This window comes from Macaca fascicularis, chromosome 3 (genome assembly GCF_037993035.2).
Source record: "Macaca fascicularis isolate 582-1 chromosome 3, T2T-MFA8v1.1".
Classification (NCBI taxonomy): domain Eukaryota; kingdom Metazoa; phylum Chordata; class Mammalia; order Primates; family Cercopithecidae; genus Macaca; species Macaca fascicularis.
This window is the reverse complement of record NC_088377.1, coordinates 51389961-51414077: the sequence shown is the minus strand read 5'-3', so window position 1 is coordinate 51414077 and position 24117 is coordinate 51389961. Positions and strand designations below refer to the sequence as shown.

The window sequence follows — 24117 nt, the reverse complement described above, 5'->3', positions numbered from 1 at the left end:
ACACCTATAAGTCCCAGTGACTCAGAAGGCTGACATAGGAGGATCATTTGAGCCCAGGAGGTAGAAGCTGCAGTGAGTTGTGATCATGCCACTGCACTCCAGCCTGTGCACGAGCGAGATTCTGTCTCTCCAAAAAAATAAAAAAGAAAAAAAAAGCCCAAGTCATAGTGTTCCTCAAAGTAATTCCTACAGCCTTTCCTCTCCAATACTCTGGATAACAGAGTGCCACGTGAGTACCGTACATAACCTGAGATGTCTTTTTTTTTTTTTTGAGACGGAATCTCGCTCTGTCTCCCAGGCTGGAGTGCAGTGGCCGGATCTCAGCTCACTACAAGCTCCACCTCCCGGGTTTACGCCATTCTCCTGCCTCAGCCTCCCGAGTAGCTGGGACTACAGGCACCCGCCACCTCGCCCGGCTAGTGTTTTTTATTTTTTAGTAGAGATGGGGTTTCACCGGGTTAGCCAGGATGGTCTCGATCTCCTGACCTCGTGATCTGCCCGTCTCGGCCTCCCAAAGTGCTGGGATTACAGGCTTGAGCCACCGCGCCTGGCCAAGATATCTTGACTCATTGTCTTGCCAGTGTGATCCAGCCACTCTCGCCCTAACTCCTCACTGACCACAGCTCTGTGTGGTTAATGAGAGTTAGAGCTTGTGGCCATTCCGATTCAACCACATGTATCCACATCAGAGTTGGAAAATTCCAACCAGTGGGCTAATTAGCAAGCTGGTATGCCACATGTTAATGTTCTGATCAGGCTGGTGACCACTTATTGTCAACTCCTGGAACAGGATTACCCAGCTAGCGCTCAGAAGGTTGTTTCTCCAAGCTGGCTTTGGGAACTGTGCACCCAGGAGGGAGGTGCCATTCTTAGTCACTCAAATCACCCAGTGAATCAACATGCAGTTTCAGCTGACCAGAGCGGAGGCCAATGCATGTGGTCAACACACATAAATAGAGTGGAGGAAAACTGCTTTCATGCTTTGCTGTACTATAAGGTCCCACTGAATTACCTCATTTATGGCCTCTCCACTCTACCCCTGACCTGAAGTTCTTGGAATGGAGACCTCTGATGTTTCACACTGTTATTTTTAATCACCTTACAGACAAAGTATCAGTTTTTGTTTGTTTTTGAGATGGAGTCTTGCTCTGTTGCCTCTGGAGTGCAGTGGCACGATCTCGGTTCACTACAATCTATCTCCGGGTTCATGCGATTCTCCTGCCTCAACCTCCCAAGTAGCTGGGATAAAAGACCTGTGCCACCATGCCCGGCTAAGTTTTAAATTTTTAGTAGAGACAGGGTTTCACCATGTTAGCCAGGCTGGTCTTGAACTCCTGGGCTCAAGCAGTCCGCCCACCTCAGCCTCCCAAAGTTCACAGGTGTGAGCCACCGCACCCACCTAATGAGAACTTTCTTAACCTTACTCTGCTTCTGCCATTCAACTTCAACTGTTTAGGTTCACCCCTTTCCAACTACTCATTTGTGTGATACTGTATTTTTTTCAAATACTTCAAGTGAAACAACGTATCAGAACAGGCCAGGTGCAGTGGCTCATATCTGTACTCCTAGTGCTCTGGGAGGCTGAGGCAGGATCACGTGAGCCCAGGAGTTTGAGGCTTCAGTGAGCTATGATAGAACTGCTGCCCTCTAGCCTGTGAGGCAGAGCCCAGCGGGACCCTGTCTTAAGAAAACACTTACCACAACAGACTGGACACCTAAGCAGAGTACATGTCTTAGCTCCCAAGAGATCTGCAAAACAGTAAAACAAAGCTACTCTTGCACCTGTAATAGGACATGATGCCGAAGGAACAAGGATGAAATAGTGGCAATTTTCAGGGGATCTACCTTCCTCCTTCTTCAGTGACCGTTAGAGCAAGCTTGACTGTTCCGATCTTGTCCATATCTGTGCCAAAAGTTTGTCAAAAATTTCGTTTTGTTTTGCTCTCGGTAACTGCCACACTAAAAGTGCTTGGTCAGCCATGTGCCATGGCTTATGCCTGTAATCCCAGCACTTTGGGAGGCCGAGGTGGGCAGATCACCTGAGGTCAGAAGTTCAAGACCAGCCTGACCAACATGGAGAAACCCCGTCTCTCCTAAAAAATACAAAAGTAGCCGGGCGTGGTGGCACATGCCTGTAATCCCAGCTACTTGGGAGGCTGAGGCAGAATTGCTTGAACCCGGGAGGTGGAGGCTGCGGTGAGCCAAGACGGCGCCATTGCACTCCAGCCTGGGCAACAAGAGTGCGACTCCATCTCAAAATAAATAAATAAAAAATAAAATAAAATAAAAAATAAAATAAAAGTGCTTGGTCAATGTGTGCTGAAGAGTTGGTTGCTGCTGCTCAGCCTAGTTTCTTATGGTCTCCTAGCAGTGTGAAAGCAGGTTGGCGTGAGCAGGCCAAACTCCGGTAGGCAGATGTGAGTTATCAGTGAGTTACCCACGGGACCTCAGGTACAGCTGTCACTCCTAATTTCACAGCCATACACTGGCAGTGTCACCCAGTTCTGGGTGACAAATGAGCCAACACAAGTGAATTCATTGGGTATATGCCAAAAGCCTATTCCCAGTGTGTTATCATTCCTGAAATGTGAATTGATGTCTCAGAAAATTAAGAAGCTTGGCCGGGTGCAGTGGCTCACACCTTTAATCTCAGCACTTTGGGAGGCCAAGGCAGGCGGATCACTTGAGGTCAGGAGTTTGAGACCAGCCTGGCCAACACAGTGAAACCCGGTCTCTACTAAAAATACAAAAATTAGCCAGGCATGGTGGTGGGGTCCTGTAATCCCAGCTACTCAGAGGGCTGAGACACAAGAATAGCTTGAACCTGGAGCTTGAGCCTGGTGGAGTGAGCTGAGATCGTGCCACTGCACCCCAGCCTGGATGACAGTGAGATTCTGTCACACCCAAAAAAAAAATTAAAAGCTATGATCCAGTTATTTAAACCTACAACCACACCCACACCCACACCCACCCAGGCTAAGAAGTCTGAATAATTTGCCTAGGAATCAAAAGGGGCCATAATTCTGGGAGGATCACCTGAGCCCAAGAGTTCGAGCCCAACCTAGGCAATATGGCCAGACCCCGTCTGTTTTTTTTGTTTTGTTGTTTAAAAAAAAGGCAGGGTTGGGGGGTGCCATCAAACTCAGGTCTGTATTTCTCCCCAGTGGTACCCCAGAAAGGCCCTCAGAGATCCAGTTGAACAGGCTCATTTAATGTGAGAAAAATGGAGGCCCAAAAGATGCAATGGATTGGTTTTGTTTTGTTTTTTTTAACAGAGATAGGGTATCAATATGTTGTCCAGGCTGGTCTCAAACTCCTGGCCTCAAGTGATCCTCCCCCCTCGGCCTCCCAAAGTGCTGGATTACAGGTGTGAGCCACTGCTCCCACCCTAAAAGGTGCAATTTTTTTTTTTTTTTTTTTTTGAGACGGATTCTCACTCTGTTGCTAGGCTCGAAGGCAGTGGTGCAATCTTGGCTCACTGCAACTTCCACTTCTTGGGCTCAAGCGATTCTCCTGCCACTGCGCCCGGCCTGGTGCCATGGTTTTTTAAGTCCCCAAACCCAAATCTGATTCCTGGTTGGAGGCGCTTTCCAGTATATACTGTCTTTTCCCTTTTTCCCGCCAACCCAACTTCATTCGTTGGGCTGGGGAGGGAAGAGAACACCAACATCGGATCCAACCTTCAAAAGCAAAGGACAGCCGAACTGACACAATGAAGCTAAGGAACACTGGCGTCAGATCTGTAAGTTTATTTGCTCAATGTACGACAGCTACATAATGACTCACATTCATGATATTCCATCACTGAGGAAACTGCTAAAGATGGTCCGTGTGTGAAATAATTCCCTAGAGAAACACGGAGCTGGAAAAATAATCACTGATTAGACCTTAAAAATAGTTCACCGCATAACATGACAAAAAGCACAAAGGCTCATTCAGAGAACATATTCGTTGTTCTCCGACACTGTAATAGTTATAATTTCACCATGACAAACACCAGACATTAAGATTAAGCTAACACTGGTGTTTCTTTTGCTCCCCCCCTTTTTAAAAACAAAATATATAACTGCATGTCACTATAGCAACATCCAAAACAGATCAATTTGTTACAATCACTATTTGGTAGAGCAAACTTTACCCCCAAAAGGAAAAATTAAATTAAAAAAAAAAAGAAAAAAAAAAACCTTTAAAAAATTTGAAGACTTAATTTTTTTGTCATAGGAATACATAACACCTACAGTATAAGTTAATCAATTTCAAGCTACTGTATAGAAATACAACACTAGCATGCACAATATTGTATCAATAGAGTAATGGAGGAGTAATCATTTCACTGGAGAGACAGTATCATAGGCAAGTGCATTTCTTTAAAAATAAAGAAAAGAAAAACCATTCAAAGCTGCTTAAATATCAAGTCTCCCATTCCCTCTCCGTTTTTAGCCCTCAGGTGTGATTTTTATCTTGCATTATTCTAAAAAGCAGCCAGAGCCAAAGCTGAAATTTAAAGGAAAAATAGGTTTTGTAATTCCAGTAAATCATTTCCAAATGCTACAAGGAAAAACGCAACACTGCTCACTGGACATGAAGATAAATTAGGGAAAGCCCCACCAACCCCGCCCCCCACTCCGTTTTCCTCCCATGGCAATGACTTTAGGCGCCTGTAAGAGGCACAAAAGCAGCAAAGCTTCTTCTACCACTTCTTCTGGTAGGCTTCAGTTAACTGGGACTTTTGCTCTAGCGTGAGGAGGGGGCCTTCTAAGGAAAGTCATGCTGGGTAAACTGTGCAATGTTACAGAGCACATTGAGTCTGTGGTCATCATGGTTCTTCTATCTTCACTGTCACCTGTATCCTGTTACACATACTCAGCTCCTAATTGTAAGCTCAATTTTGGTATTAGCAAAAGCAACTGTCAGTTTTTCCTCAATTACTCACACTTTTTCTTGCCTAAATAAAATAAACAAAGAAAACAAGTGTGGTGTCATCACACATCTCGGGAGTTCCTCTTGTCACTGACTTTACTTAAAAAAAAAAAAAAAAAAAAAAAAAAAAAAAAAAAAGAATGCACATGCGGGCCACGTTCACAGATAGACAGATTCACCCAAAATGAGAATGAGGGCCTTAAGGCTGCTGAAAACAAATGGGTGGAAATAGCAATGTTGTTTCCGTCAATTCTAAATGTGCACTGGCTGCGCAAGACAAGCCAATCTCCAATTTCTATGCTTTTTTTCATTAAAAAGAAAAACTATCTCGAGAGGAAAAAGTTCTGGTCAAATAGTTCAGTGTTTGTTATCGGGTAACAGTTTTTTATCTTCCTACAACAATTACTTGGGGAAGGAGTGTCTTCGGGGAGGAAAAACCGAAACACTGACAAGGCTCCCGAAATTGGACAGAATGGTTAAGGATATAGAGCTCTTCCTTTTGGGTTTTTCTACCAGTAGGCTTCTAGCACCTGAATTTTCACACACTGCACCACAGACCTTCTCCAAACGCCTCTCCAACCCCATAGCTTCTCCACCCAGCTGCGTCCGCCGGCACGAGGCGCAGTGGGAAACGCCCCAGTGCAGAGTGGGCGACGGCAGTGTGATCCCTGAGGAGGGAGCTGCGGCAGCTTCGGAAGCGGGATGTTCTCTGAAAATACCAACACGATCCATGACATACAGACCTGAATTTTCTCTATTTTTGTGGCGTTTCACGTTTCTCTCAAGAGGATTAATAATTTTGGTGGTGGATTTACGGTAAGAGGAAAGAAGGACCGAAAAAAAAAAAAAAAAAAAATCCCACAGCCACCTGCCGAGCACCTATGAACCAAAACCTGAAGTCACTTTCATTCTCCTCATCTAGCCTAGGAGACCAATCAACAGCAAAACCAACCTGGATAAGGCTGAATAAGGATGTTAAAGCCCAAACAACTAGCAAAGGAAAAGTACACAATCAATGGCTTGGTGTTACATATGGCTGTAATGTAGAAATACTGTAAACTGCAATTTAGTGTTAATACTGTCAACTAATCAGAGACTTCGGAAAACTGGCAAGGCCTAAACCGTAAGGACGAATGAGACCTCAGGTTCTAAGTCTGTCAGTCTGGGATTTACACTGTTCCATGTCTGTAGGCTACACCCTGGAAAACATGCAGAGCCAAGACAGATGAGATAGAAAGTACCCAAAACGAGACACGAGAGCGTATGTACATAAAAATCCTTACTGGAACCACAGAACTTACTGAATGAGGGCCATTCCTCTTTAAGTTTTCTTTTCATCTGAAAACCCTATTACCTAGCAATAAGTTAAATTAGAGACAGACAGCTCCACTTGCATGAATCTACAGAACAGTCCAGACGCCAGTGTGAGGCTGCTATTCCAATACCAGCACAGCTAGCCTGACTTTCCACTAGTGGTATTTTGGCAAAAATGTCAAAGAGGCGATCAAAGACAGGACAGGTCGTGGGTTTCTCCCTGGGAAGGTCATCCCTCCCTTTCCCTCCCCCACCCGACCCCCAACTCATGGGAAAAAAATAAAGACTGCAGTAGTAGCATCCGCGTGCGCTGCCAGTCCCCCTGGGGCCTTAATTGTTGCCTTCGCCGCCGTCGTCGTCCTGCTGGTCGCTCGTCCAGAGCGTGAGGTTATCGCGGAGGAGCTGCATGATGAGCGTGGAGTCCTTGTAGGAGTCCTCGTTGAGGGTGTCGAGCTCGGCGATGGCGTCATCGAACGCGGTCTTGGCCAAGTGGCACGCTTGCTCCGGGGCGTTCTGGATCTCGTAGTAGAAGACAGAGTAGTTAAGAGCCAGGCCTAATCGGATGGGGTGGGTGGGTTGCATGTGCTCTTTGCTGATCTCGTGGGCTTCGCTGTAGGCCTTCTCAGAGGACTCCACCACCGTCGCCCTTTTCTCTCCAGTGGCCACTTCGGCCAGGTAGCGGTAGTAGTCCCCTTTCATCTTCAGGTAGAACACTTTGCTCTCGTACTGGGTCTCGCTGCAATTCTTGATCAGGTAGTTATCCAGCAGGCTCAGCACATCCTGGCACACCGCCTCCAACTCCTTCTCTATCTTCTCCCGGTACGCACGGACCATCTCTATCTTCTTCTCGTTGCCGTCCGCAGATGTCTTCTGCTCAATGCTACTGATGACCCTCCAGGAAGAGCGGCGTGCCCCCACAACGTTCTTGTAGGCCACAGAGAGAAGGTTTCGTTCCTCATTCGACAGTGGCTCATTCAGCTCTGTCACCTGTCAGGAGGAAAGAACAGAGTTGTTATGGTACAGAAGGTGTCCACTAGGTTAACTGTATCTTTGAGACACTAGAACAGAGCTCTGTTGAGTAACATGATGAACAGAAGGAAATTACGTTGCGTGGGCTGGGGGAAGGGGGCTGGAGGTGGAGCACACACAAGGCAGGGAAAAGTGCGGCTGGATCAATGGATCAATGGTGTCTGAACCCCGGCTTCCTCCCCAGAAAAGGACGCAGGCTTATCACGTGTGTTCCACAAAACATTGTCAAGTCTAGGCCTTAGATGAGAGACTGCGAGTACAGATGGTCTAACTCCGCGGTTTTTTAGGAAAACAGACTGACAAATTCCTCCTAATCCTGCCCTGTCTAGTAAACTTCAGTCCCATCCCTTCTGGATGAGAAAATACTGAGTCAACTTCAAGCTGACTTCTGAGAAACATGGAGGCCTTTCTGATCATACGCACGTGAATTCTAAACCTCAGTGAGTCCAAATAAGGGGCCTGGGATTGAGTCCGATCGCTGTGATACTTCAGCAACCCAGGGAACATGTATTTGTGGCAGTGGGAGTGTCTGACTGAATACAACTTTACAACGAGCAATACAAAAGAAAAAGGCAAGCGCAGCGCCTCTGAGCTGAGCTGGGCAACAGGAATCAATGCTTCTCCCAAGATGACCATTTCTCAAGGCTCCTGCCCTCATCACTCCCAAAATTAATCACCTTCAGAAAACTAAAGTGGCATCTCCAACCAATGTTGTACATTTTTATGACTACAAATAACTGCTTATAATAAAAAAATTCAGCCAATAATACTAAATTTATTTACCTGGTTTCTATAGTATCAGAGTCATACACTATTGCATTATTTGTCAATCATGTGAAATACATTATTACTATTTTTTTTTTTTTTTGAGACGGAGTCTGGCTCTGTCGCCCAGGCTGGAGTGCAGTGGCCGGATCTCAGCTCACTGCAAGCTCCGCCTCCCGGGTTCACGCCATTCTCCTGCCTCAGCCTCCCGTGTAGCTGGGACTACAGGTGCCCGCCACCTCGCCCGGCTAATTTTTTTTTTTTTTTTTTGTATTTTTTAGTAGAGACGGGGTTTCACTGGGTTATCCAGGATGGTTTCGATCTCCTGACCTCATGATCCGCCCATCTCGGCCTCCCAAAGTGCTGGGATTACAGGCTTGAGCCACCGCGCCCGGCCACATTATTACTATTATTAATGTATTTGAGACAGGGTCTCATTCTATCACCCAGCCTGGAGTGCAGCGACGGGATCACAGCTCACTGCAGCCTCAACCTCCCCAGGCTCAGATGATTCTCCCACCTCTGCCTACCCAGGAGCTGGGACTACCAGCATATGCCAACTGGCTGGGGATGGGGCAAAGAGAGGAGAGAAGAAAAGTGGTTACTCCCTGTCCTGTGTAGATCAACCACAGCATCTGCATAACATTATATGACATACAGAGATGACAGGTAGGGAGCTAGAATCCCAAAAGATCTACTAAACCAAGCTTATCCAACCTGCGGCCCACGGACTGTATGCAGCCCAGGATGGCTTTGAGTGCAGCCCAAGACAAATTTGTAAACTTTCTTTTTTTTTTTTGAGGCGGAGTCTCGCTCTGCCGCCCAGGCTGGAGTGCAGTGGCCGGATCTCAGCTCACTGCAAGCTCTGCCTCCCGGGTTTACGCCATTCTCCTGCCTCAGCCTCCCGAGTAGTTGGGACTACAGGCGCCCGCCACCTCGCCCGGCTAGTTTTTTGTATTTTTTAGTAGAGACGGGGTTTCACCGTGTTAGCCAGGATGGTCTCGATCTCCTGACCTCGTGATCCGCCCGTCTCGGCCTCCCAAAGTGCTGGGATTACAGGCTTGAGCCACCGCGCCCGGCCATAAACTTTCTTAAAACATTGTGATTTTCTTTTTGCAATTTTTTTTTTAAGCTCATCAACTCTCATTAGTGTTAGTGTATTTTATGTGTGGCCCAAGGGAATGTGGCCCAGGGAAACCAAAAGACTGGACACCCCTGTACTAAACTCCTGGGGCATGGAGGAACTGAACTACCAGACTTTTTTTCTATGTTTGAATCATTATGTTCAGTGTATTGGCACATTCTTGTAATCCCAGTGCTTTGAGACACCAGGTGGGGAGGACTGCTTGAGGCCAGGAGTTCAAGACCAGCCTGGCCAACATAACAAGGCTCCATCTCAAAAAACTTTTTGTTTAAATTATAAATGGGGGGTATGCTTGGCAAAACCGGTTACAGTCACTACTTCAAGCAGCATCTACTCAGAGATAATTTAAATCAAAACATAAACCAAATCATCTTATTAGTTTATGGCAGGCGGTTCATCTTCTGAATGAACTCATCAGCCAGTGCTGTATGCTCCAATATTCTCCAATATTGTTTTAAAGTCAACCTTTTCCTAGACATTACTGATGCTCTGTTTAACGCTGGAGAACAACGTTACTCCTACCAGCCGTGCCCTCGGTGAACCAGACTCAAAAGAGGGGAAGAATAGGGGGTTGGCACTACTTGAGTTCAGAGCAGAAGGAACCAGGAAAGAGATGCTTTGCTCCACCACCTCCTGTGCCCTGGCCTTCTGCAAACATTCCTGCATGAATAAACATAGGCACCTCATGTCTCATTGTGCACTGACTATCTGTCATCTAGCAGACCGCTGTCAGTCATGCTGAATTCTGATGATGTGTCCACAAATAACTGGAAGACTGGGCTTTTCCCACTTTCATCATTTGCTAAGCAATCATGGGGACAAGCCGCTTCATTTCTCTGGGCTTTGGTTTTCTTATCTGCAAAACGGGGATTTCTGTCCTCTTTCATAAGGTAATATACAGGTATATCAGACAAATAAGAAAGTCTTTCTTTTTTCTTTTTCTTTTCGAGACATGGTCTGACTCTGTTTCCCAGGCTGAAGTGCAGAGGCATGATCACAGCTCACTGCAGCCTCAAACTACTGGGCTTAAGCAACCCTCCCACCTCAATCTCCAGAGTAGCTGGGACTACAGGTGTGAGCCACCATGCATGGCTGATTTTTTTTTTTTTTTTTTTTTTTTTTTTTTTTTTTTTTTTTTTTTTTTTTTTGAGACAGAGTTTCAAAAAGACCTCGTCTCACTCTGTCACCCAGGCTGGAGTGCAATGGCACCATCTCGGCTCACTGCAACCTCACCCAGAGTTCAAGCGATTCTCCTGCCTCAGCCTCCCGAGTAGCTGGGATTACAGGCGTGTGCCACCATGCCTAGCTAATTTTTGTGTTTTTCTGTAGAGACAAGGTCCTGCTTGTTGGCCAGGTTGCTCTTAAACTCCTGGCCTCAAGTGATCCACCCACCTTAGCCCCCCAAAGTGTTAGGATTACAGGTGTGAGCCACTGCATCCAGCCATTTTAAAATTTTTAGTAGAGACAAGGTCTCACTATGTTGCCCAGGCTGGTCTCAAAACCCTTAGTTCAAGTGATCCTCCCACCTTGGCCGCTCAGAGTGCTGGGATTACGGGTGACAGCCATTGTGCCCAGCAGAGTCTTCTTGAAAAAGTAAAATGCTACAGAAATGTGAGGAACTACTTTTAAGAATACCCTGAATAATTTTCCTTCTGGTTCTCACTACAGGGGATGTCTACATTTCTTAACGATCTTCCTGTTATCGAGTGTCTCTTCTCCGTTTCATCCTCTTCTCTATTTTAAGTGGAAACTGCCTTAGCTGCCTCACATCCCTTCCTTTCCATAAACCCTAGTTCCATATAGCCTGAAAAAAAAAACTGCCCAGACTTGGCTTTGGAAGGAGCTGAGCCCTCGGGTGCTGCTGCCACCGGGCTCTGGCATACTTTCCTGAGTGTGCAGATGCCGAAGACAAACCGTCCCGCAGCGCAGGCCTCATGACTGCCTCCAGTGCAAGGGGAGGCCAGCGTGCCGAAGGCCACAGAGATCAAGTTCTGGCCTTTCCCCTAAATCATGCTGTCCTTATTTCAAGGGCCAGGAGCTATTTAAAGCTCAAATTACCTCACCAGTCCTGGGGGGGCTCCTCCTGCCGCAAATGAAGTCTCCCTGCAGAGCCCAGAGTGGCAATCTGTACTTATGTAAAGTCTGTCTAGCTGTCCCCAGACAAATTGGAACAAGGAGATTACGACGAAATGCCAGTATCACCTTTGGATGCAGTAGCTCGACCACATTTGGAGCACGCCCAGATGTTCTCTGCCAGTGAAAAACTAAGTTAGAGGGGAAACCCTTCAGCTCTAAAAAGTCTAAAGAATGGCTGTTCTGAACACCTTAAACCAGAATTTTTAAAAATCCTTTATCCTTTAGATCAAAATTACTTGCATGAGAATTAATGTTATTTTTAAATTAAAATAAGAGATCCCCACCATACTAGTTTTAAAGGTCAAAGGATAACCTCTTAAGATAACAGAAGTTATTTTAATAGTGTCTAAAAAGATTTAATCAATACAGAATGACAGAATGACTATTCAAATGTGGGACGATACAGGATCCGTATCATTTGGGAAGGGAGGTAACATTTTTCAAAACAGTCATTAAATTTGTTGTTGTTTAAACAGAGACAGGGTCTCACTCTGTTGCCCTGGCTGGAGTATAGTGGTGCAATCATGGCTCACTGCACCCATGCCACAAACTCCTGATCCTCAGCCTCCAGAGAAGCTGGGACTACAGGCATCTACCAACACGCCAGCGAATTTTTTATTTTTTTTGCAGGGGCCAGGGTCACCGTATGTTGTCCAGGCTGGTCTCGAACTCCTGAGCACAAGTGATCCTCCAGCCTTGGCCTCCCAAAGTTCTGAGATTACAAACGTGAGCCATCCTGCCTAACCTTCTTCTTCTTTAAAAAATAAAAAAATAAAAAAAGAAATAGGGTCTCACTCTGTTGCCGAGGCTGGAGAGAAATGGTGTGATGACAGCTCATTGCAGCCTCAACTTCTTGGGCTCAGGTGATCCTCCCACCTCTGCCTCCCACCACGCCCTGGTTAATAAATTGTTTCTACGAATGGGACACTTGTAAACATGGTCCCCAAAATTTACTGTCATGGCTGTTGGAATGTAGGTTTCGGTTTTTATTCCCCAGAGTTTTATGTTCTGCTTAAAAACAAAATTAAAATTTCTGCCTTCTCTACTACTACAAGCTCAAGTTCAAATTTCTTTTGGTGACTTAAAAGATGTTAAAGATAGCTGTAGGTAAAATGGTTAGAAAAATCTATGTTATTCTCATCAACAGTTTAAAAAGTAGAACTCCCCAAATCCCAGCTGCTAAGGAATCAGATATTAATTAGTGTCAACTATTTTCCCCTAAGAGTTGATGATGAGAGAAACCTTTTCTACCTAAGATTAGCAACTCTTGAAATTCTTGGAAAGCTGCTTAGATGACTTTCTGACCTTAAGTCATGGAGCATCAGGTCATTCACAATTTCCTTATCTAACAAGAACCTTACATTGTAATGGTAGGGACCAGGCATAGCCGCTCACCTCTGTAATCCCAGCACTTTGGGAGGCCGAGGTGGGTGGATCACTTGAGGTCAGTAGCTTGAGACCAGCCTGGCCAACATGGCGAAACCCCGTCTCTACTAAAAATACAAAAATGAACCAGGTGTGGTGTGCATGCCTGTAATCCCAGCTACTTGGGAGGCTGAGGCAGGGGAATCACTTGAACCTGAGAGGCAGAGGTTACAGTGAGCCAAAATGGAGTCACTTCACTCCAGCCTGGGCACCAGAGCGATCTGTCCCCTGCCCCCAAAAAGTTATGAATGCAATTCTGCATTTTTCATCTTCTTAAATAACTCCTGGGGGCTCAAGCAATCAATCCTCCTGCCTCAAACTGGAACTACAGGCATGTACCACCTCACCCAACACATTGATTTAATAAAACTGAAAATCTCTACAAAGAACTGAAGTTCACATCCAAAAACTAAGCAAGGAGAGATGAACAGGCAGAGCACACAGGACTTTCAGGGCAATGAAACTACACTGTGTGATATTCAGATGGTGGCTACACGCCTCTACATACTTGTCCAAATCCACAGAATGTAGAACACCAAGAGTGAGCTTTACTGTAAACTGTGGACCTTAGGCGATAATGATGATACATTCATTAATTAGTTTAAGTGTACCCCTCTGGTGGGGGCTGCTGAGGGAGAAAGGCTGCGCTTGTGTGGGGGCAGGGGGTATATGGGAACTCCACTCAATTTTGCTGTGAACCCAAAACTGCTCTAAGAAAGTCTGTTGTTTTCCCCCCAAGACAGAGTTTCACTCTGTCACCCAGGCTGGAGCGTGATGGCTCGATCTTGGCTCATTGCATCCTCTACTCCCGGGTTCAAGTGATTCTCGTGCCTCAGTCTCCCAAGTATACCTACTTGGATTACAGGCACCCACCACCACGCCCAGCTAAATTTTTGTATTTTTAGTAGAGACAGGGTTTCACCACATTGGCCAGGCTGGTCTCGAACTCCTGACCTCAGGTGATCCACCCGCCTTGGCCTCCTAAGTGCTGGGGTTACAGGCATGAGACACCATGCCCAGCCTTTTTTTTTTTTTTTTTTTTTTTTTTTTTAACCTAGCAGGTGCTAGGTATGAGACTTGGTTCCATCTTACATTTTCTGTCCTCCTAGAATTTGAGAATATTGTCACCTGAAAGGGCCAAGGGGCCATGAAAAAGAGAAATGCAGTGAGTGCTAAATAGAAACAGAAAGAATGAGACGACCAAGTGCAGGATGTGCGCTGATGTCCATGTTAAGGATACACCATGCAGACAGTGGAATAAACCACTGCAAATGGATGGGACACAGTTCTCCTTCATCACAACTCATCGTGTATTTGAAAGACAACCTATATTTACTAAATAATCGACTGAACACTTGTGAAAATAACCTTACGTATCTGAATAACACGCCTCAAACGTGAACTCTATTCTGTGCAGAAGAGCTAACATAACAGGCTTGAGTCTGCTGTCTTTCGAAAGGCCTGCTTACAAGGCTGGTCTCTGGCTGGCATCTGAGCACTCGGATTTAGGGAGGGTTCCCACCATTCCCTGATAAAGATAGCTCACTGTCGCCAAACTGTTGGTACAAACAATCTGGTTTATGTTAAACCTGTTTTCCTTCTGGGAATCCGGATTTGGACATGTGCTAGGTAGACAGAGGGTACTTAGGTGACCAGCCCCCAGCTGGTCTCTAACGAGACCCTCGGTAGGCAGCATTTCTCACATATTGTCACAGCTTGGAATAATGACGCATATCCCGTGTGATTTCCCTAGGAGAGGACTCTTGAAAGTTTGTGCCTGGCTTCCTCTGATTTTCGTCTCATGAACCTCTTCCCTTTGCTAATTTTGTTTTTGAGATGGAGTCTCGTTCTGTCACCCATGCTGGAGTGCAGTGGTGCGATCTCAGCTCACTGCAGCCTCTGCCCCCCAAGTTCAAGTGATTCTCCTGCCTCAGCCTCCTGAGTAACTGGGTCTACAGGTGCCTACCACCACGCCCAGCTAAACTTTCTACTTTTAGTAGAGACGGGGTTTCACCATGTTTGGCCAGGCTGATTTTGAACTCCTGAGCTCAAGTGATCTGCCCGCCTCAGCCTCCCAAAGTGCTGGGATTACTGGCATGAGCCACTGTGCCCAACCTCCTTTGCTGACTGAGCTTTATATACTTCACAGTAAAAAAACCACAACCGTGAGTACAAGTATTTGCTGAGTCCCAGCAAATCACCAAGCCTGGAAGCAGTTTTGGGGACTTTCAACACACATTCATTCCAGAAAACTTGATACAACATGTTCTATAGGTCTGGTGACTAGGGAAAATATGCTTAATGGCCACTACTTATCAAATAATTAATTCATCAAGCATCCATGGACCATCTAGTATCTACATCACATTGTACCACAACGTGAAGACACAAAACGTTAGTGGGATGTACTCAAGGTACTCAGTCTACATGGACAAAATACAACTTATTCACATTGGAGTATCAGTCAGAGGTATTCTTAACGTAGCAAACTGCATGGAATACTTGGAGAAAATTTTAATTAGGAAGTAACAACTTTAGTTGGTTTTTTTCAGCAGCAATCACCCTGGCTACAAACTGTGCAGAAGGGAAACATTCATTAGAGAAAGAGCAACAGCCTCAGAGTTGTGAAACTTCTACCCAAGGCCAAGCCAAGGTCTCACAGACGAGAGGAGAGCTGGGTGAGAGCCTGGGTTTGGCTGACAGTGCCAAGTCCCACTCTACACGGCGGGTATTACACTCACTTTACAGGTGGGACTCAGAGAAATAACATGACTTTTCCCCAGAGTCACGTCATTAACACTCCACAGAGTAAAAAAAACTCCAGCCCTCGGGCTTCAAATCTTGTGCTCTTTTTCTATGCTAAGAGTCTCTGATGATGTAACTACTGCAATACCATGGAGAACGGGCTAATTTCTCTAACACATAAAAACCTCCAAAGAATTTCTAAGATCAACCAGTAACACAAAAATGGGTAAAAGGCACAGAGAAAAGGAAAACAGGAAAAATGCTCAACCTCATTCATTCTGTGAATTTTTCTCCGATCACACTGCCAAGGCTTCCTTGTGAAGGTGACAGTGTGGGTAACAGGCACGTATCCACTGGTCATGTGCACAGGACAGAAATCTAGATGGCACTAAAAATCCTCTGTGCATTCACACTGCATTTCTAGAAGGGTCTGAACGCAAGACTGGCTGGGAAACAGTCAAGGTTGATTAGGTTGGACTTTGTACCGATGACTAGTAGTACCTATTCCAACAAACCCTCTCCACTAGTTACCGTTATTCGTACCTACAATTGGAGCTTAAAGACAACCTTGAAAGCCAAGTTTTCAGAAAAGCCCAATGCCAGTAATTTTATATAAAGTTTATGGATATATACAACAAACTCAAACTCACACTTCTTTGCTTTCTGTGTGTTTTAACTTAGCTGTATAAAAATAATGGTAATAGGCTGGGGGCAGTGGCTCACGCCTGTAATCCCAGCACTTTGGGAGGCCGAGGTGGGCAGATCACCTGAGGTCAGGAGTTTGAGACTAGACTGGCCAAGATGGTGAAACCTCGTCTCTACTAAAAATACAAAAATTAGCTGGGCGTGGTGGTGCGCGCCTGTAATCCTAGCTACTCAGGAGACTGAGACAGGAGTCACTTGAACCCAGGAGGCGGAGGTTGCAGTGAGCCAAGATTGTGCCACTGCACTCTAGCCTGGGCAACAGAGCAAGATTCCATCTCAAAAAATATATACAGAAATAATAATAATGTATAAAAATGATAAAGATACAACGAAGAACAAAGGATATCTTTATACAGTTAAAAACAGTATACAGAATATATACTATACTGTTGACCCTTGGACAACACAGGTTTGAACTGCACAAATCCACTTATATGTGAATTTTCCTCTACCTCTGCCACTCCTGAGATAGCAAGCCCCATCCTCTCTGTCCTCCTGCTCAGCCTATTCAACATGAAGACCATGCGGATGAAGACCTTTACAACGACCGACTTCCACTTAAGGAAGAGTAAATATAGTTTCTTTTTTTTTTTTTTTTTTTTTTGAGACGGAGTCTTGCTCTGCCGCCCAGGCTGGGGTGCAGTGGCCGGATCTCAGCTCACTGCAAGCTCCGCCTCCCAGGTTTACGCCATTCTCCTGCCTCAGCCTCCCGAGTAGCTGGGACTACAGGCGCCCGCCACCTCACCCGGCTACTTTTTTGTATTTTTTAGTAGAGACGGGGTTTCACCGTGTTAGCCAGGATGGTCTCGATCTCCTGACCTCGTGATCCGCCCGTCTCGGCCTCCCAAAGTGCTGGGATTACAGGCTTGAGCCACCGCGCCCGGCCGAGTAAATATAGTTTCTCTTACGCTTTTCTTAATAATAATTTCTGCCAAGCGCGGTGACTCACGCCTGTAATCCCAGCACTTTGGGAGTCCAAAGCGGGTGAACTGCCTGAGCTCAGGAGTTCGAGACCAGCCTGGGCAACATGGTGAAACCCTGTCACTACTAAAATACAAAAAATTAGCCAGGCGTGGTGGCATACATCTGTAATGCCAGCTACTCGGGAGGCTGAGACAGGATAATTGCTTGAACCTGGGAGGCGGAGGTTGCAGTGAGCTGAGATCACGCCATCACACTCCATCCAGCCTGGGCGACACAGTGAGGCTCCATCTCAGAAAACAAAACAAAACACACACAAACAAAAAAACAAAAAAGTTACACATGGGATTTGACTGTGCCCCTAACTCACACATTGTGCAAGGGGCAACTGTATGGATCAGCCCTGTTTCACTAACAATTCTAGTATTTTTCCAGTTTATTCTCTACAAACATAACCTATGGTTTCCAAATATCACCTGTCCTTTCCCATAGCTAGAACTTCCTATACTTGAATCACATACTACCTGGACAAGGCCAATATCAATAATGCTTAAAAGCATTTTTTTGTTTTGTTTTGAATTCAATGGAACTATTTCTGGTGGTTTCATTCTTAAATGTCAGCTCTTGGTTTAATTGTGTTTTTCTCTATCATGTTAAGAAAATACCCATCTAGGCCGGGCGCGGTGGCTCAAGCCTGTAATCCCAGCACTTTGGGAGGCCGAGGCGGGCGGATCACAAGGTCAGGAGATCGAGACCACAGTGAAACCCCGTCTCTACTAAAAATACAAAAAATTAGCCGGGCGCGGTGGCGGGCGCCTGTAGTCCCAGCTACTCAGGAGGCTGAGGCAGGAGAATGGCGGGAACCCGGGAGGCGGAGCTTGCAGTGAGCCGAGATCGCGCCACTGCACTCCAGCCTGGGCAACAGCGTGAGACTCCGTCTCAAAAAAAAAAAAAAAAAAAAAAAAAAGAATGACCCATCTAGTCTATATTTTTCTAATAAACTTCTGTGATCAGAGATGGATTTTTCAACAAAACTATTAACTCCTCGCCCTCGAGACAATCATTTATGATTAAGTATCATTATTCCTAATTTAAAGAAAATTAAGGCTCAGAGCTGAAGAACAGAACTCAAATACACTGGCTCCAAATCCTGCATGCTTTCCACTATACAAATAGTTCTTAACCAAGGAGGGAGGGTTTTTATTATAATATCTCCTCAAGCAGCCCTACCCCGTCGATTCAGATGGGAACCATGCATATTTATTTCTCTAGGTTAAGAATTGTAGCGGTTTCTCAAAATGCTTCCTTAGCAGCATTATGACTCAGCAATTCAACTCACAGATCAACACAAGAGAAATAAAAACATACGTCCATACAAAATTCTTTTTTTTTGAGACAGGGTCTCACTCTGTCAACCAGGCTGGAGTGCAAGTAGTATGATCACGGCTCACTGCAGCCTCGGGCTCAGTCCTTCTGCCTCCGCCTAGCTTCCCGAGTAGCTGGGACTACAGGCATGTGCCACCACAGCCGGCTAATTTTTTTAGTTTCTGTAGAGATGGGGGTCTCACCATGCTGCTGCAGCTGGTCTCAAACTCCTGGGCTTAAGTGATCCTCCTGTCCCCCAGACCCCCAAAGTGCAGGGGGAGCCATCGCACCTGGCCCATACAAAATCTTGTACAGGGGCTGGGAGCGTTGGCTCATGCCTGTAATCCCAGCACTTTAGGAGGCTGAAGTTGGCAGATCACTTGAGGTCAGGAGTTTGAGACCAGCCTGGGCAACATGGTGAGACCCATCTCTACTAAAAATACAAAAATCAGCCAGGCGTGGTGGCTCGCACCTGTAATCCCAGCTACTCAGGAGGCCAAGACACGAGAATCACTTGAACCCAGAAGGCAGAGGCTGTAGTGAGCCAAGGTGGCACCACTGCACTCCAGCCTGGGTGACAGAGCAAGACTCTTGTCTCAAAAAAAAAAAAAAAAAAAAAAAAAAAAGAAATCTTGTAAGGTTCACAGCAACATTAGTCCTAAGAGCCAAAAGGTGGAAACAATGCAAATGTCCATCAAATGAGGAATGGCTGAACAAAATGTAGTGTGATCTATATAATGGAATATTATTTAGACACACAAATGATGCACTGATAACATGCTTCACTGATGATCTTGAAAACATTTTGCTAAATGGAAGCAGCCAGTCACAAAAGACTGCATACTGTATGATTCCAGTTACATAATATGTCCAGAATAGGCAAATCCATAGAAACAGAAAGCAGATTAGTGGTTACTTAGGGCTGGGTTGGGAGGGGAGGTGATGGGGAATGACTGCCAATATGGGGTTTCTTTTTGGGTTGATGGCACGTTCTAAAATGTGGTGATGGTTATGCAAGTCTGAACATACTGAAAACCATTAAATTGCACACTTTGAATGGGTGAATCGCACGGTATGTAAACTATATCTCAACAAAGCTATTGAAAAATTGCTGCACTATACGACAGTTTATACAGCACTCTCACACACACCAGCAATCAAACATCAACTCTTTTGTTTGAAATACAAAATTCGAAATACCTGACGTTTCATAATATGTGGACTTACACAGAGAAAACTCACTGTAATGGAGCACAGACCTCTGGCTCTTACATTTAATCCTCCTCTTGTGTCCTCCTAGTAGTGTAATGCAGGTTATATTTCTTAATATCCTCTCCAAAAAGGTGAACGAAAGGCCTTGTTTTAAGTTTATGCACAGCTATCATAAAGGAAAGATGAAAAAGAGCAGGAAATTTACATGTCCTGCCATGGGTATCTGTCATTATGAAGCATTCGATCCCACCAATATGGAGGAAAAAGTCAAAGAAGAAACACACTAAGATAACGTACTCTGAAATACAGATAATCCACTCTGCACTCCCTTCCCTCTTACAACCGCCGCTGGGTGAAGGATGGTCTCTGACCCTCTGTTGCACACTTCTGTGAGAACTTGGTTGAATTCCACCTTCAGAGGTTAATAAGTACTTGAATTCTTCATATCAAGGCTGCTTATTTCCCTACAACTGCCATTCACTGGCCTTAAGATTGCTCTCTCTTGGGGGCCAGAATCCATTTTTGAAACTGGCGAGGTTGGTTCTCATATCCTAGAATCTTCTCTAACCTTACTCACTGTTTCCACAGCCAGGCCACACCCGCCTCCCTGTCCCGATCTTCCCCTAAATGCGCTCCCGCTTATCAATACCCCTCAGTCTGCTATTTAGCGTATCAGGCTTCAAACCTCCGCTGGGCTACTTTCTGAACTCATCAAACAAATTAGCGACTATTTCTAATTAATTACTAGTTTTATCATAGATCTGATTTGGAAGTCGGGGGGAGAGAGGACTTTCCCAACAAAAAATTAAACTATTAAAAAATTAACCAGCCGGGCGCAGTGGCACACGCCTGCAATCACAACACTTCGGGAGGCTGAGGTGGGAGGATCACCTGAGGTCAGGAATTCGAGACTAGCCTAGCCAACATGATGAAGCCCCGTCTCCACTAAAAATACAAAAATTAGCCAGGCATGGTGGTGGGTGCCTGTAATCCCAGCTACTCGAGAGGCTGAGGTAGGAGAATCGCTTGAACCCAGGAGGCAGAGGTTGCAGTGAGCCGAGACTGCACCATTGCACTCCAGCCTGGGTGACAGAGCAAGACTCTGTCTCAAGAGAAAAACAAAAACTTTTTTTTTTTTTTACGTGTAAAAGTTGTTGTAAACTATGGCGTATTGCAGCCATTTTTAACAATCAGCTTTATTAAGGTATCTACTGGGTAGAGGCCAGGGATGCTGCTGAACACCCTACAATGCACAGGATGGCCTCCATATCAGCAAAGGATCATCTGCTCCAAATGCGTACACTGTGGAAGCAGAAGAACCCTCCTGTGAGTTCTCAATACCCCGGCTACCAGACTCAGACTCTTCCCATCACACCTCTCTCTGCTTCTTCACATTAATGTAACACTTATACTCCACCCCTGGAATCTGGGCTCGGCCATGTGAATCAGCATCACCCATGAATCACGGTGGGACCTTAACTCAACAGTCACTTCTGAATGTGCGCTGAATGACATCAATCTACACGTGACGTACCCAGCAGAGATTGTTTTCAAAAAGGGTCCTAGTAACACCTCCTGACTCTGTCATTCCTTCCACCCACTTCCTTTCCAATATGAATCCAGCTACTCCCATCAAGAGATTGGGTATCTCTCTACCTCCATAATCTGAACTTGGTCATGTGACTTGGTTTTAACTAATGGAGCCTGAGCAAGTATGAGATAAGCAAGGCTGTATGAGATAAGCAAGTGCCTGTGCATTGGGACTCGCTGCTGGGATCTTCCACCACCCCGTGAAGAAGCCTGGGTTAACCTGGAGGTGAGAGATTGTGGGTGAGGCCACTGCAGTTCACCCAATCTCAGTGCAGCGCAACTGGCCTAGACCAGCTACTCAGCAAACCCACAGAATTGTGAGAATCAACAAATACTTGTTTGGGGTACTTTAAGACAAGCAAAAACTAATACGGTATTTCAAAGCTCCAAACTAAACTGACTTATGAAAAGCAAATCATACTCAATTCCTATTGAGATGGCAGCCAAAGCCCGAGATCTATCGTTCTCTGCAAGTGTTACTGTTAAGCAACACCTGCACCAAGTGGAATGGAACAGATGAATCTGGAGAGCAAGGTACAGGATTTTAAGCAAACAATTAGGCTTTTTTTTTTTTTTTGAGTCAGAGTCTTGCTCTGTTGCCTAGGCTGGAATGCAGTGGTACAATCTCAGCTCACTGCAGCCTCCACCTCCTGGGTCCAAGAGATCCTCCCACCTCAGCCTCCTGAGTATCTGGGACCACAGGTGCACACCACCACGCCTAGCTAATTTTTGTATTTTTAGTAGAGACAGGGTTTCACCATGCTGGCCAGGCTGGTCTTGAACTCCTGAGCTCAGGTGATCTGCCCGCCTCAGAATTAGGCTTGTTAAAACAATCAGGGCACATGACATGCCTCTGCAACTCACCTAACTCCATATCAAGAAGACACCTCATCAAATGCCTTGAAAAAATCCAGATATACTATGTTCCAGCACTCCCATGGCTGGCAGTCAAAAACCCATTCCAAAATTAGTTCGATCAAAATTAGTTAAAAAGGTTCTTAAACACACCCATATTGACTCCTACGTGATAATCTCTTTCAGGTCTGATCTTTGCTTCTACAATTTCTCCTGGAATCAATGTCATGCTCACTTTAAATAGGGTTATTTATCTGTGTCCAGACCTCTGGTTCCACTTCCATTATCCCAAGGCTATTCTCAAAAATGAATTATAAACGTTAGTTGAACTAGTCAATTGGGACAACTTACCGCAAACCACACTCTTGACCTTAAGCAGAATCATTCACTTTTAAAGTCAAACTCTTGTAACTTCCCAGTCCCCACTCTTACCTGTAAGACTTACTCTTGAATACCGTCCTTTCTCTCCCAGCACCTTCCCTTCAGGCTTTATTCACTCCCTGCAAGGTTCATGGAGACCCAGCAACTCCATTCTTTCTGCAGGCATACCATGTCTTGTCCTTCTGCTACACCATCCCTAAAATACCCAGATCAATGCAACCCCCTGCCCCTCCCACTCTCACAACCAAGATTTACGTGAGGGAGGGGAACAGAGAGAGAGAACTAGAGGTTGAAGTCACTATAAACCTGGCAATCCTAGGTTACTGCCACCTCTTCTTCATAGAGGAATGTGACCATTAGTTAGATCCATCCTAAGGCCTTTCTTCCAAAAGTAGCTGCACCTATCACTACCTTCTCTGTTAAGTGCCAACAAAAGATGTTTCTTCCCCCACCATGGAATCCCACTATTCTATTACATTCTTCTATTCTCCCTCTCCTACTCTTTCCCATTAACATACAGCGTAAGTTAAGGTTTAAAATAAATAAATGAGACGGGGAGCAGTGGCTCATGCCTGTAATCCCACCACTTTAGGAGGCTGAGGCAGCCAGATCATGAGGTCTTCAAGACCAGCCTGGCCAATATGGTGAAACCCATCTCTACTAAAAATACAAAAATTAGCCGGGTATGGTGGCACGAGCCTGTAATCCCAGCTACTCGGGAGGCTGAGGCAGCAGAATTGCCTGAACCCAGGACCCGGGAGGTGGAGGTTTCAGGAAGCCGAGATCGCGCCACTGCACTCCAGCCTGGGCTACCAAGTGAGACTCCACCTCAAAAAAATAAGTAATAAATAAATAAAATAAAAAATAAATGATGAGGCCGGGCGCGGTGGCTCAAGCCTGTAATCCCAGCACTTTGGGAGGCCGAGATGGGCGGATCACGAGGTCAGGAGATCGAGACCATCCTGGCTAACACGGTGAAACCCCGTCTCTACTAAGAAATACAAAAAATAGCCGGGCGAGGTGGCAGCGCCTGTAGTCCCAGCTACTCGGGAGGCTGAGGCCGGAGAATGGCGTGAACCCGGGAGGCGGAGCTTGCAGTGAGCTGAGATCCGGCCACTGCACTCCAGCCTGGGCTACAGAGCGAGACTCCGTCTCAAAAAAAAAAAAATTAAAAAAAAAAAAAAATAAATAAATGATGCATTTCAATCCCACCTCTTCCTGGTTCTTTCAAAATCAAGGTTCTGGAATTAAGTCTGCAATTGTTACCATTTCTTCCATGTTTCACTTCCTCCTCAACCCACAGCCCTACACCAGTGGTCACTGTCTTCCGATCCCGTGACCCTACGCATACAGTGCTCTTGGCCTTCATCTTAAGTCGGAGTTCACAGAGGCATCGAACCCTGATGACCACTCTCTCCTGAGGCTCTCCGCCCCTTGTCAGCCTTCTTTCCTGGTCTTTCCTTCCTCGTTCCAGTCACTATTTAAGTGCCAACCACTGCATGTCACATTTTTCTCTGGGTGACCTTTGTTCTGCATGGTTCCAACACACATGGATACAAAGAAGGCTCCCTCTCGAACATCAGTTCTACCAGGGAAGAGGATATTATATT

At 45.6% G+C, this 24117-nt stretch overlaps 1 protein-coding gene across 1 annotated transcript in view; it reads right to left on the bottom strand.

Moving 5' to 3' along the window:
• Positions 1-3734: 3734 nt before the first annotated feature.
• YWHAG (tyrosine 3-monooxygenase/tryptophan 5-monooxygenase activation protein gamma) overlaps positions 3735-24117 on the bottom strand; it is a 32770-nt gene continuing 12387 nt past the window's right edge. Inside the window, exon 2 of the mRNA XM_005549330.4 lies at positions 3735-7221. Within this exon, the coding sequence (XP_005549387.1) occupies positions 6565-7221 (657 nt within the window). The 3' untranslated portion in view covers positions 3735-6564. The remainder of the gene's footprint in view (positions 7222-24117) is intronic.